This window comes from Theobroma cacao, chromosome 9 (genome assembly GCF_000208745.1).
Source record: "Theobroma cacao cultivar B97-61/B2 chromosome 9, Criollo_cocoa_genome_V2, whole genome shotgun sequence".
Lineage (NCBI taxonomy): Eukaryota > Viridiplantae > Streptophyta > Magnoliopsida > Malvales > Malvaceae > Theobroma > Theobroma cacao.
Window position 1 is genome coordinate 29128356 of NC_030858.1, and position 16101 is coordinate 29144456.

At 32.0% G+C, this 16101-nt stretch overlaps 1 protein-coding gene across 1 annotated transcript; it reads right to left on the minus strand.

The window, feature by feature from the left end:
- Positions 230–11173, minus strand: LOC18589824 (1-acyl-sn-glycerol-3-phosphate acyltransferase 3). The gene is made up of 11 exons (XM_007014969.2): positions 11008–11173; positions 10714–10836; positions 10386–10425; positions 10180–10253; positions 9308–9367; positions 2969–3046; positions 2733–2891; positions 1806–1931; positions 1561–1653; positions 677–763; positions 230–589 (listed from the first exon to the last, which is right to left on the minus strand). The coding sequence occupies exons 1-11, from the start codon at positions 11086–11088 to the stop codon at positions 371–373; spliced, it is 1140 nt and encodes a 379-aa protein (XP_007015031.2). The 5' UTR covers positions 11089–11173; the 3' UTR covers positions 230–370.

Consider the following 16101-nt stretch of genomic DNA (forward strand, 5'->3'; position numbering starts at 1 on the left):
ACATGGCTGTAGATGCACGAATCTCATACATATAAAATCATAGAAAACTCATAACTTAATCGATATGATTTAACACCATTTAACACTCTTCCTTATATGTAGATTTGGTCCTAACCAAAATAAAGATTATTACATCACAAACTCATAAACTCATAAAGAACAACAAGCAACAATAAAAATAAGAAATGTAACAAACCAGACTCTAATACAAGTTTGTCTTTTCTCTTATCAGAGTTTGGTACAAAAAATTTCTGAGACGGATAAAAACAAAAGATACAAAGGGAATTCAAAGTTAAAATCAGGATATTATATATATATGGAAAATTTGAAGCTACGGAATATGAGAAGATATGTGAAATTTGAATAAGTCTTAACAGAGAAGCTTTTCTTTTATTGAATCTACTTGAAATACCTTAGGGGGTGTAGATCGCTTCGACTCAGAAGAATGAATGAGGATTTGCATAACAATAGTAACAATGACCAAGAAAGTTACTGAAAATGCAATGACTTCCCATGAAGCCAAGAAAGAGAACCATTGAAATAACTTGATAATACCGAGGAGAAGTAAACATGACCAAGAAATCACAACCTGTTTAAACAACAATATACATGTGAATATTTGATTAAGGGGAAAAATTTGTAAATAAAGGAAGAAATTAGTACTTTTTTATCTTACAATCAAAGACTTTTTAGGTCGTCCAATGTCTTGATATTCAAGATCACTGAATGCATCCGTAGTAAAATACTTCTCTAACATAGCATCCTGAATGGTTAGAAAGAAAAGGGAAAGCAGAATGATAGCAGAGTCAATTGAAATGAGTAACCAAGACTAATATAAATTGTATTAAACTTATATAAGCCAAAACAAGCCTACAAAGTATGGCTTGATAAGTAATTAATTATCCATTGAGCTCCGACGACAAAAGTAAGAGGAACCTTTCCATTGTCGACTCCATGTTAAATATCAAATAAATAAATGACTTATTTAGTTATATAAGATTTTGAAATTATTTGTTTTGATCATTTATTTTTGAAAAATGATTATTTGATTATTAAAATTATATAAATGGTGCACTCTTAATCACTCAATCTTTAAACACTAATAGATTTACATTTTTACATTTCACGTAATCATGTAATGTCATGCTATCTAGTTCATGTCATCATTTTGTGACACAAAATAATGATGTAGACTTAGACACATTTCACAAAATGATGATATAGAATACCATAATGGAGACTTGTTAATAGTTAAGGATAAAGTGATTAAGAATATACTATTTGTATAATGTTAGTGACCAAAATATTATATATCTTTCAAAATTGAGAGATCAAAATAGAAAATTTTAAAAAATATAAGTTACTAAATATGTAATTTACACTAGAACAAAACCAAAAGACAAATAAGTATAACTGATTCAATCAGAATCAATCATGCGTATCGTTAATGAAGCATTGAATGACTAGTTTGGGAAACACAAACAACACCTTTGGAGAGGTTTCTACATCTTCTTCGCAAAATTTTGGCTTTGGATAACATAATTGGAAATAGTACTTTACCTTAGTCACAAATATATCTTTACACCATTGTGCAATGCCGTCAATAGTTTCTGGTAGTTCTTGCATTAAATGACGCCTAATTTGCAGATTTACCTACAATAAATCAAGTAAAAAACTAGCATATGTAGAAAAACACTAATTAATTTTTAAACCAAGTTTAACATAAACTAAAAGCTAAAATGAAAATATTTCGAAATATACTCTAATCCATGCTGCTATTCTCAAGAAGTCATTGGCTTACATACCACAGAAGGTTGTCCTCTAAACATTCTCAACATTGTTGGTGGAGGCTGATTTTTGGGAATTGCCACAGTACAATCATAAATTACTGGAACAAATGAACGCATATGATATACTGCCGAAACAAAACCCTGATAACAAAATAAACAATTATTATAAACTATATACTTCATTGCATTAATTAGAACTTTGTAGTTTATGTTTCATAATGCTCAACAATACTACCATGAAATACAAACAATTTCCTTAACCGTAAACAAATGATTATAGTATGTTTCTAAATTTAGTGGCATTACATGCTTTTTTTATGGCAAAATTCAATGTAAAGACAAAAATTTCTGCAAGCTTTAACTTAAGAGTGTAAATAGCAAAATCCAAGTAACACTAGAATAACTATTTTTTTGACCTAAACATCATTGTCCCTTAAAAGTTTAAACTAAAGTTATTTAGTAATAAATGATTTGTACCTTTACCTGAGACTCATAGATTATATTTATATTCAATGTAGAATGAGATATCATAATCTTTCCTTACTTAAATTTTTGATGCCCTCATTAGAATCATACATCACTATCACAATTAAAATTCACAACTACAAAAATCAAGATCACACTAGTACAATTTGAGAGCCAACATCATGTACATGTTATGATAGTAAATGTAACCCCCATACTTCAACATGGTGGGTTTAAATGGTTAACTTTCGAAAACTTAATCCCATGTTATTCTTAGTAAAAATAACTTTAACTCTTATATGAGACTCATTAATCGCATGCAATGCATTATGAGGTATCCTAAATTGGAAAAATCTTTCAAGGAAATTTGAAATAAAGCAACATCCTAAGTTCAACTGATCAAGAAGAAAAAAGAAATTAGTATAAAGGAACACAATTAATGTTTTAAGTAAAATTTTCAACTGAAATTAATATCACCTTTGTACGTGGTATCAAAACATTTCGGGGAATAGGTAGCCCTTTAGATGTAGCATAATCTTGGGCTAATAAAAGTTTTGCTTGTGTGAAGCGAGTTCCTTCCACAAAAAGAGCTAACCAAAAAGGCATAGGAAAATCCTCTAACTGTTTAAAACCAAACTGCAATATAAAATCTCATATAGTAAGTTCTGAGTACAAAAAGAGCCTTAAAAAATGCATGTATAAATTTTTATTACCTTTAATGTTTCTTTATCCTTAGCCCAGCTTCTCTCCAGAAACACATAATCCGAAAACCACATTGACCAACCTATGATCTGTATAAATTTTACCATTTCTATATTATAGAATCAATGTAATATTCCCAAGCAATACTGTTTTTGAAAGTAACAATCTGAATGAAAAATTGCCATGTGATTGAAAAGCATAAACTTTTTTTAATATAAGAGAGATAATACAAATAAACACCAAAAAAAACTCATGCTAAGTCTAGCAAAAGATCAACCAAATGATAAATTAAACCAAGTACCAATCTCATAACAAAACCCTAAAACAAAAAAAATCCTAAGCAAGTTAACAACCACATGACGAAAACCAACACCAAAGTCAAAAGAAGATAACACAAGATAGACTAAATCTTAAGAAAAGGAAAATAATAGTTACAATACATATACAATGACATAAATAAGCTGCTCACAATAATATCAACACACACCAACCAATAAAAAAACCAAGAGAATGGTACAATCTCAAGCACTCAACTTGGAAAGGCTACTAGTATTGAGCAGATGTAAAGAACAAAAAAAAAGACAAAAACTTGAAGACACTACCAACTAAAATAAAAATCAGCATAGGCACATGAACCATAGCCAACATAAATACAAGGAAAAACTTGAAAAATCAGCACCAGAAATGTCTATTTCTCTCTCATCAAAGTTTACAACTTTCTCTCAAAACTCTTAGTGCTCTTATAAGGCATTCCCTTAAGCCATGCAATAGCATAGTTTGACACCTATATCAATTTTATGCCTTCTTCATTTCTCTTTTCTTCCCTCTTCTTTATGAATCACTTTTTTGGACCTATTTTCTTCAAATTTTCAAACCAACAATAGTAGTCAACTTATCCATACCCATTGCCAAAAATAAGTTTTATTCCCTTAATGTTCTAAAGTAGCATTATAATTTTGAAATAGATGTAGGCGAGACCCCTTTACCTTCCCACCCACTCAAATATCCTCTATTGCAAAACAAAAAAACTAAAGATTCTATATGCTCATGACATATTTGTTTGTGGAACAGAATGGCTCATTTCATATTCTATTGTCATAGTTTTGAATTTTAGTTTGACTAGGATATTTTAATTCTAGTTAGATTAGTATACCTTGTTGAGATAGTCTTTACTTCTAATTAGATTAGGATATCAAATCCTAATTACGAAGCAATGATTTTATACTCTCAACATGCATGAAAGTACATCTATTTATACCCACATTGATTAATTGAATAGAATTATTCTTGATTTAAAGAATAGTGATGTTAAAATTAATGACGAAGACCTAGCCCTACTTTTTCTTTATTCTTTACCTCCATATGTTATATGGTCGAAACACCTTCACTTTTGAGGATGTAAGAGCATCTTAAGCTCCAAAGATTGAAGAAGAAAGTTGAGGGTATCTAAAGTAAAAATCAAATTGAAGGCTGGATTGTGAATAAAGGAAGAGGTAAAAAAAAAAAGCCCTAGATAGAAAAGGTAGATCTAGATCTAAATCCAAATCTAGAGCAAGAGGAATGCTTATTGGAATTGTTGTAAGAAAAGGCACTTCTGTCAAGACTATACCAAATTCAAGGGTGATGAAAAGATCAGTAAGTTTGAAAATGTTGTAAATGTAGTAAACGATGAATTTAATACTTTTAAGGAAGTTAATAGTGTTCTTGTAGTTATCAACAATAACTTGATGGATACATGTATCTTGGATTCAGGTTATTATTTTCACATATGTCCTAAGCGTGATTGGTTTACAATCAATTAATCTGTTGATATAGGTAACGTATAATTAGGAGATGATTTCTCTCTTTTAGTTGTTGGGATTGACATCGTCTGGTTCAAGATGTTTGATGATATGGTAAGGACACTTGAAGTAAGACATATCCTTGACATGAAGAAAAACTTGATATCCTTGAGTTTGTTTAATAAGAAGGGCTACAAATTGAGTGGCCAAGATGGTGTCTTGAAGGTATATAGAGAAGTGTTTACTATCATGAAGGGCGAGTTGTTGAGTAGCCTTTATCATCTAGTGGGAAACACAATTTCTGGAACCACTTTCATAGTCTCATCCAATGATCCTGATAATGATGTCACACATTTATGGTATATGAGATTAAACCATATCAATGAAAGAAGATGACAAAACTAAGTAAGCATGGTTTACTATGTAATCAAACAATTGAGAAGCTAGATTTCTATATATTGCTAACAACATTAGGAAAAATTTAGCACTGTAATTCATCATACCAAAAGCATAATATACTACATAAATTCATATTTGTGGAGTATTTCTCCGATGGCATAAAAAGAAAAGGATCATTATACATGTTGACCTTCATTTATCATTTTTCAAGAAAGGTCTAGACTTACTTTGTAAAAGTTAAGAATGAAGTGTTCATCACCTTTTTTGCAATGGAAATTGTTCAAGAAGCAAACTAGTAAAAAGATCAAGCAATTCCAAATAGACAACATTTTTGAAATTTTGCAAAGGTGAGTTTGATATCTTCTAGAAGAATGAAGGAATCATTAAACATGGCACTCTCATTAAAACACCACCACAAAATGGTGTTACAAAGCAGATGAATGGAACACTTCTAAAGAGAGCAAGATGTAAGCTTTCTAATGCCAATCTACGCAAAGTATTCTAGATAGAAGTTGCCAATATAACTTACTACTTGGTAAATCAGTCTCCATTAAATGCAATTAAATTCAATACCCTCAAGAAAGTTTGGTTAGGTAAACTCTCTAATTACTCTATATCAAGAGTATTTGGTCATCTTGCTTATGCTTATGTGAGTGATGGTAAGCTTGAGTTAAGGGTAAAGAAATGCATATTCTTAGGCTATGCATTTGGGGTGATGGGTTATCGGTTGTGGTGTACTAATTCGAAATCCCCCAAGTTCATAATGTGTCTGAATGTTACCCTTGACGAGTATGCATTACTTCATGAGACGAAATCTAGATTACAATCATATCAAACCAAGAATTTGGTGAGCAAGTAAAGCTTGAAATTAACATTCCGAGGATAGTGTAGAATGATAGTGAAATCTAGAATTAGTCACAAAAGGTACAAGAACCGGTACCTCATATACAACAATGAAGCATTGCTACAAACATACCAAGAAAAAAATTTAAGAATACCTCAAAAGTATGATGATTTCTTTACTTATGTCGATGATGATTTGATTCTTATGTTTTATTTGTGACTAAAGAAGTATAAACTAATGAACCTTACTCTTATCGTGAGGTAATTACATGTGCCAAGTTTTCTTAGTGACTTACTAATATTAAAAAAGAGATTGAGTCTCTCCACCGAAATCAAATATTGGTGCTTGTGAAACCAGCTAAAAGCTAGAAGATTGTGGGATTAAAATGGGTTTTCAAGAAAAAGGAAGGGATCCTAGGGGTTGAACATGTTAGATTTAAAGCATGACTTGTGGCAAAGGGCTATGCACAAAGAGAGAGAATCGACTACAATAAGGTATTCGCTCCCATTTCAAAGCATAGTTCAATCCGAGTGTTACTTACTATAGTGGCCTACTTGGACCTTGAGTTGGAGTAACTTGATGTCAAGACAACATTCTTCTATCGTGAGGTTGAAAAATATATCTACAAGTAACAACCTAAAAGATTCGTTGTTCCAAGTATGGAAGACTATGTATGTCTACTTAAAAGGTCATTATATGGCTTGACACAATCTCTTGGGCAATGGTATAAAAAGTTCGATACGTTCATGGAGGCACATGTGTATATTAGGAGTTTGATACGTTCATTGATGTATTAAAAGAGTAACTTAGTGGTGAGTTTAAGATGAAAGACTTAGGTGCTGCAAAAAAAAATTAAGTATGGAGATTATTAGAGATAGATGTGCGTTTACGATATGTTTGTCATAAAAGAAGTACATTCAAAAAGTACTAAAATGTTTTGGGATGCAAGATGCCAATTTTCGTGACTACTCCATTGGGGTTACACCTAAAACTTTCAATTGGTTTATCACCATAAACGGAGGATAAGTAGGAGTACATGACTCAAATTCCTTATGCCAATTTAGTAGGTAGCATTATGTATGTTATGGTGTGCAGTAGGCTAGATATCTAACATGCTATCAGTGTGTTAATAGATTCATGTACAGATCAAGAAAATGACATTGGTAAGTTGTGAAGTGGATCCTTCGATATATAAAAGGCACTATAGATGTTGGTTTAATGTATGAAGGATGTGTAAACACTAGTTGTAATGTGGTTGGCTTCTTCAATTTAGATGTTGCTGATGATCTAGATAATAGAAGATCTCAAAGAGGGAATGTGTTCACTCTTTCAAGGTTTGCAATTAGTTGAAAAACAATTCTCCAATCAATAATCATTTTGTTTACAATTGAATCTGTATATATGGTGTGGTCAAGGCAATGAAGGAGGCTTTTCGGCTCTAAGGCTTATTTAGTGATCTTGGTTTCGGACAAGCACAGATAGTTGTATTTTGTGATAGTCAAAGTGTTATACATTTGATTAAAACTCAGATGTTTCATGAGACACCCAAACACATTCGAGTCAAGTGTAACTTTGTTCGAGAGATTGTTTCTAGAGGTAAGATAGTAGTGAAGAAAGTAGCTACAATTGAAAATCTGACAAATATGTTGACTAAGTTAGTTTTCGGGATAGAGTTCAAGCATTTCTTAGACTTGATCGATGTTCATAGTGCTTGAGGCCCTATTGGGCATTAATGTTGATGACAGAGATTGGTTTTTAAGGTGGAGCTTGGTGAATTCAAGCCAAAATGGAGATTTATTATGATAGTCTCGTATTTTAGTTTGACTAGGATATTTTAATTCTAGTTAAATTAGTATACCTTGTTAAGATAGTCTTTATTTCTAGTCAGACTAGGATATCAAATTCTAGTCAAACTAGGATAAAATTATTGTCCTTGACCTTATAGAAGAATCATATAGGGTTAAAGAATATCGTTAAGCCAAAAAAGAGTTTAATTAGCACCTAGATCTAGAGACAGTGATTTGGATGTAAATAGGATAAGATTTGTGAGTTTAAGACTATTCTTATATCTAACTTCATCTTGCACTTTACAAGAGTAAACCGTTAAATACTTGAGGGTTTGCAAAGTTGTTCGGCTTTAGAGTTTACTTTTTGCAGTAAGTAGATTATAAGGAATTTGGATTCCTTTGATCATTGACGAGGACTCAAGTGTTCAAATAAGACAAGAGCAGAAAATTAAAAGCAAGAAAAGTGTTAATGTTTATGTTCAAAACATATTGCAAGTCCTTTATATAGACTTGCAAGTGTTTTATTGATATGTTTTGAACATAAACATAAACACTTTTCTTGCTTTTAATTTTCTGCTCTTGTCTTATTTGTTTTTTGGTGTATCAAAATGGTTGATAGCAAATCCTTTATATAGGCTTGCAAGTGTTTTTTTCTTAATAACACAATCCTTTCATCAAGGCACCTTTTTATTTTAAAGACACCTTTGCATTTTGTAGGACACAATCCTTAAATAAAGATATTGTTTCAATAATCAACTTATAATAGGGCAACTACTCATTACAATAGATATAACTTTTGAGCTATAATATGCAAAGATAACGTTTTATATCTAAACTTTTGAGTTGTGGTATTTTTTTTGTTGTCTCATAATTCTTGGATTTAAAGGTGTTTTCCCAACATGTCACTTTATTAAGAGACATAATTATTCATATGAGAACACACCTACAATCTAATAGTCACATTTTGTCACACTATGCGACATAACTTTTAAATTACAATAATTTTTCATTTGAAAAGACAATCCTTTATTATAAAAATACACCAACAAATTATTTCACTATTTTAAAAATATTTTCCTCGTTTTTCACTCTTTTGAATTTCTGTTTAGATCAGGTATCATATATCATATTTCCACAGCACTTCCCGTACTTCAAAGTCCGCTTCAGTTTTTCTTTCAATCACCAGCTCACACTTTATTTGTTTACAGTAGTACCTCTCGTTGTTTTAGAAGGAATTTGTATAGCGATTTTGAGGAATAGATCTCAAATGGCTATTTCAGGAAATTTCAGTGAAGAGAAACAATGCACCCTCCTATCTTGGAATAAGAACTTTCGACATTTTTTTCTAGGTAACAACTGCAGAAATATTGTTTCTGAATGGTATAACTTTCACCAGCCAATATTTATTACATTTGGAAATTAAGAGTGTTCCTTCAAAAGACTATGTTAATTTTAGCTAATAGCTTACACATAAATTGGTATATAAAGAATTTGTTAAAAAGTATATAGCAAAAGTGATTAGATCAAACGAAAACTTACAGGTAGGAATTTTGCTGATCTCTTTATAATAGCTAATGCACTGCCAAGACAACTTGAGCGCTGTAATCAAATGAATTTTCTATTAAATATAGAGAAAGAAAGAAAGAAAAGACACATGAATGAAGGGACGATAAATCTTTTGCAAAAACAGAAATAAAATTAAATTCACCATAAAATCTATAACAATTTGACTTTGACTGAAAAAAAAATTAAGCATTAGGGAAATCTCCTTAACTTGAGTTATAATTTTATTTTATAAAGTTACAAGTATAAGTAAACAATCAACGATCATATTTGAATAATAAGAAAAATAAACATACTAATAAGCATATAATTAGACAAAATCTAATATAAAATTGATCAACCCAAATATGTAAACCCGTACGTATGGATAGACTTAATTATAGAAATGAAATATGTGTCAAGAAAAGTGAAACTAAAATTCTAGGTGTGTTGCAGTATTAATTGTCATGAGCAAAAACTAAGAAACATTTTTATGAATTTAGACATAACAGTGTTCATGGATCAAGTCAGATCAGAATTATTGAGCTTCTCTTTTTTTAAAAAAAAAAACAAAACACAAAATTTGAATTCGGCTCAACTTATCTATTTAATTATTATTTTCTATTAATACTTTAATATTTTATATATTTTTTTAAATTAAAATTTAATAATAAATTAATTGATCAAGTTTGGATTAAAAATCTATGGCCAAACCCGACTATGACAGATTGAGCCCACACCTTAACCCGGTAACCTGCTCCTGGAAACCTTTACCCAGACATTTTATTTTACATACATCAATTGTGGCCAAAAAAGAAAAAGAAGACATTGATGAATGAGCAATTATGATACAAAGGATAAGTAAGCACCTGCGCTAAGACCCATCCAACAAGCCAATCAATATCACTCCTGTGATTGCATATGACCAGAGCATGTTCTTTACCTAGAATTATTACAAACATTAAATGAAATGTTAAATGTGTGAAATTCGTCTATATGATCTGCACCAGTTTATAATCTTTCAACTAATACAAAATAATTTAGGCATTGAATTACTACAAAATCATCATCTTACCCATTAATTGAAATGTTGCTGCATCTGTGTACAAGTCAATCTGCAACCATAAGATATGACAAAATTTACTTCTTTAACACTCAGTAGAATAAAGGAATTTTAGCATATTAATGCTGCTAAATATATAAAGTAGAAGCATGGCATAACAAGTGTACTTCACCAAAATATTTTGATTGTAAAGATTCCAAGCATAGGTGGGATTGCTCCATACAATTAATCACATACAAGAACCCATAACAAGAACAAGAATATGAAACTTTCATAAAGAAAGAAAAAAATTAAGTGATGAACATGCTAGAGGCAAATGGAAGAGAAAAATATTGAAAACCTTAATGCTTGCCCACCAATCAATGAGCCATATGAGCTCCAACCATAATAATTCCACAATTACTTTGTTGGTCCTTCTGTACAAACTCTTTGACAATGGCCGAAGGAGGACAAATAAAACTGCCTGAAAATAGATCTACATTATTAAAACAAATGTTTTCTTCATGAAAAATAAAAAGAATAGTTTATAAAACAAATTAAATGTAGTAAATAATAAGAAAGTATAGAAAAGGGTACCCAAAAATAGACTCAAGAAAAGAGATAAAATGAATGGAAGGAGGCCTTGCTTAAATACCTGAATAAGATTAACAATGAGACCAGAGAGAATGAAGAGCACCCCAACAGGAACAACAACAAGTGCAGCTGGGATTGCCATGGATTTCTTTTACCTAAACCAGATTCTGCGAAGGGAGAGAAGGTCAATTGAAAAGAGAAAAAGAAACTGAGAGATGGTTAATGGGTTGTAGAGAAATGTTGCCAGAAATACACGTGGATTAGGCAGTCTTAAGAGCCCTTTATAGATGGGGGGCATCCTACGTACCATTGGGTGATTCTCCCCCTTTTTTGGGCATACATGGCGTAAATGAGAACATGCAGCAAGATTAAATTTTGCTTTTCTGTTAAGAACTCAAAATCCAAGCAAACCAAATCACCATAAAAAAAAAAAAACCAAAAACCCCCTCCAATCACTATGAAACAACACTTTGATTCTTCTTAATTTAAATAATGCTTTTGATCTTTTAACTATTAACATCGTTAATCCTCAATTAAACAAAAACTAAATGCAACATCACATAAATATTTTAGAACAAATATGCCCCTTATATCATATTTAAAAAAAATTAGATAAATTTTCTTTAAAAGAATCTGCTTATCCTTCTCCCAAACTTGATCAGAACTGCTTACAGCATTCTTATTGCGAACTTTTTCACTTGATCCATGAGCTGCTCACACCCTTCATCCCTTTTGTAAAGTTACCGGTACAGCTTGTTAGGTAGATGCAAACACTATCTTGTATTTTTTATATGTCGCTTCTTAGAAACACTGTGTTTACGTCTTAGAAGTTAATCTAGCTTGTAGCGGTAAGAATGTCAACGTTGTATCTAGTTGTTCAGGTTTAAAAATGGAAATCAATGGAAATGTTTTGGGTTTACGGTATTATGTTTATTGACACAAACAGATTGGCAAAATATAATTTAGTTTCTAGGTTTGTACGTTTGTTGTAATGAATTCTCATTCTTGTTTAGAGGCTGTTGAAAATTTTCTTTTAAAAAACCGTTTATCAGAAAAAGAAAAATCAAAAGAATTTTAATCTGAAAGTCATGAAAATTTAAAGTTGAAATTGAAAACCATAAACATATTTCTTAAAATAAAATTTATTGTCATCATACTTTTTATTTCTTCAATAGTTTGAGAATTTTTTTTCTTTGAGAAGAATAAATTAAAAGTAAATTTTTTATTCAATGATGAATATTTCACAAAACAAGATTTTAAACCAAATCCATGTTGAATAACAAAATTAGGAAAAAAAAAAACACAAGTCAACCAATGTTAAAAACAAGATTTTGAACCCAAAAAAGATAGAAAATTAAAAAAAGATAATATATAAAAAAGGAAAAAGACCTTGGCAAATGCAGCCTCCATGGGATCAATGTTAATAAAATCTTCTCCTCTTCAAAGGTAGTGACCAAGAAACTTTAACAATTTCTTTATATTTCTTTTTTCTTTCAAATCAAAATTTCTTTAGTTAAAAGAGCAAGAGTTGTGAGAAAAAGAAAAGCAAAACAAAATTCAAAGAGAAAAGAAAAAATTGTTCAAGCAACACGAAGAAAAAAAAAGAAATTGGAAGAATGTTTGTTGATTATTACAAGATTTTTCAAGTGGACTAAAATGCAAAATATGAAAATTTAAAAAAAGCTTATCAAAATTCCTTTAGTTTTTTGGTTTTTATTTTTTGGTTTAAGGTTTTTGGGAGAGAAGAAAGATTGAGCAGTTTTTTAAGAGGGTATTTGAGTCTGAAATGTTTATATGATATTAGGTTACATTTTTTAACAGTTAAGTATCTGTATTAACAATTAAAGGATCAAAAATATCATTTTTAAGATAAGAAAAATCAAAATATATTTTTTTAAATGATTAAGGGAAGGTTTTTAGATTTTACCAAATACAATATATCAACCTCTCTTTTAACATCAATGTCTATGAATTTGTCAATTTTCTACCCTAATATATGAAAATTATTCTTGTCTTAACAATACTTTTGATGAATGCATGAGTACGTGAATGATATCAGCAAAGTGAATTAATGCTTGGAAAATTGTCCTATATATGCACTTGATGTTACATGTTTTTTAACTCTACAAGCAAACCCAAATAAAAAAAATATACGAGTAGATCATTGAACAAATGATTTATGTATCAATTATCTAAGCTTGTCAATAGAGTTAAAATATTGAGGAAAATGTAAAAAATGGACCTCCTGATAAGGTAATTTCAGAAATAATCATCCATATAAAGTTATCTATTTCTAACCAAAAAGAAGCATGAGTAGACCAAAATGCCCTTAAAAACATTATTTCAAATTAAGCTCTCGATATCTCCCTCCATCCAAAGAGAAAATAGAAATAAAAGCTCAGTTGTTTGAGCTCACCCATCTTTCTCTCTTAGCTCTCTGAATTCTCTCAACTCTGTCAACTTTCTGTTGAGCACCATCATCATCATCAACTCTCTCAACTCTTTAAACTGTATGAGCTCTGTCAACTCTCTGTTGAGCACCATCGTCATCGGGTTGTGGTCTATCTCTCGACATTTGGCCATATTGTTGTAGATTAACAAACCCTGTAGTAGAGATGACATCAAGGTATGTTATTGGGTTTATTGCTGCAACACTTAAATTTCTGAAACATTTGGTGTAAATTAGAGTATGGATTAGAAACATTGCCCAGAGTTGTTACACGCCATACATGTATAACATGTGTTTACGTTATTTTAGCGAGTCACGACATTGGTTATTTTAGGACAGTTCGTGTAACGAGTCAGTAATTACACTAATTGGCGTGTCACACGCCATGAGTATTTTAGGCCAGTTCGTATAAGGACACAGTAATTATAGTGATTGGCGTGTTAGCGTTGGCATGTTACAACATTTTACGTTATATGCATGGCGTGTTACAACATTTTACATTATAGGCATAGCGTGTTATAACATTTTACGTTATATGCATGGCGTGTTATAACATTTTACATTATATGCATGTCGTGTTACAACGTGACTGACAAATTCTAGAGCACGGCATGTCATGTAATGTGTTAAAATGATTGACAAATTATTGTTGTTTTCAAAATTTCAATGGGGTTCCAATTGTGCGACTTGTGATAAGACACGATAGTCAGTAGGTGGATGGCATTTACAAGGGTGGTGAGTCATGAATGCAGGGGGTTATGAGTGATTTGTCGTTTGTGGGATTGATGAAGCTGGTTGAAGATGTTGTCGGGGTAAACTCAGAAATTGACGAGATTGAGTTACATACATTGATCAGTACACCCGGAGAGCTATCACAGTCAATTATCAAGGATGATGAGGATGTTGCATTAATTCTGCTAGAACAAAAGAATGTTCTAGCTGTGTGTGTTAGCGTTAAGGGACGCCAAACAAATGTTATGTCACATTAAAAAGCTGAACAACATGGTAATCAGTTCAATCAAAATGAGATTTACAATGCTTCACATATACCACAGTATTCGGTCCGTAACCCACAACAATGGCAATTGAAGTATGCACAAGAGTTTGTGCAGCCCGGTAGACACATGACATTCACAGAACAATTTGTTGCACAATTTCGATCAGGATGTGCATCGAATCAATTAGTTACTTGTGTCCAACAAATGCAACAATCAAGTGAAACTGTACAGGGTGTAATGGCATTTTCAAATGAGAATGTGACATTTGAGGACAACACTACAATATTGAAGGGTGACACTGCGACGCCTGAGGATAATATTGCATCTGATGAGGGAAATGAGGATTTGTTCCCTACTGGTGAAGATAGATTTGATGACAATTCGGATGATAGGCCTGATGAATGGCATGATGAAAGTTCAGACGATGACTAGCTTTATGACAATGACATTCCAATTTGCAATAATGTTGAAAGTGAACCGGAACCTGTTGGAGGTGTTAATGTAGGAGATGTTTAGTGTGATGACCCCATATACAATAACCCTATCGCTGTTGAGAACGGGATTCATTCCCCTAGTACATTGCTTTATGACAGTTGTCAAGAAAAGGGAAATGCAGGGATATCTCGTACGTGGGTAATTCCAGGTGCAGAAAAGTTCTCCTTCTAAACAATTACAACTGAAGAGTTGACATGTGCCGATGATCGCTTATACAAAGGAAGAATATTTTCCTCGAAGGCCGAGTTGAAACAAGCTTTGAACATGTTGGCTCTAAAAAGCAGTTTGGGATAAGAGTAAAAAGGTCATGTAAAGCTCGTTATAAGGTTGGTTGCAAGGACAAGGCATGCAAGTTCAATGTGTGTGCAACAAAGTTACCTAAAGAAAGAGAATATTGGCAAGTTCGGACGTTCCACAAAGTACACATGTGAACTGTCAATGGTTTGCAAGGGCGATTTACAACCGCGAATGCGAAGATAATTGATGAACTTATGTCACACAAACTTCAGGCTAATGGAGTAGCATTGAGACCTAAAAACATAATTGGTGAGATGAAGGTTCAGTGGGGATTGAAATGCTTGTATGGTAAGGCTGGCAAGCGAAGGAGTATGCGAAGAGGCATGTTGTTGGTCCCTCGGAGGAGTCATTTTAACTACTACCCTCGTATTTTTATATGTTGGAACAAGAAAATCCCGGCACAGTCACTGTAGTGGCTACTAATGAAGCAAAAAGATTCAATATTGTTTCTAGGCATACGAGTCTTGTATTTAGTGGTTTAGAGATGTAATGTGTCCTACGATTGCAATTGATGCGATACATCAGAAAGGCAAGTTCAAGGGTGTTTTGTTTGTCATTGTATGCAAATATGCGAACAAGTGCGTATATCTAGTTACGTTTGGCATCAGCTATGTTGAGGACAAAGACTCGTGGACGTGGTTTCTTAGCAACCTGCGTGATGCGGTTGGTTGCCCTGAAAACACTATGTTCATTTTTTACCAGCATCTCGGCATTAAGAAAGTAATCCAAAATGCATACCCAGAAGCACACCACTGTTTATACGGGTACCACTTGAAAAAAAACTTTAAAAACAAGTTCAAGCGCAACGACGTTTCTATAATTTTCACCCTTTCTCGAGATTGCTATAAGGTTTCTGATTTCAACAGACATATGAACCGCTCAAGCAGATTCACGTAGGAGCCCATGCTGACCTTAT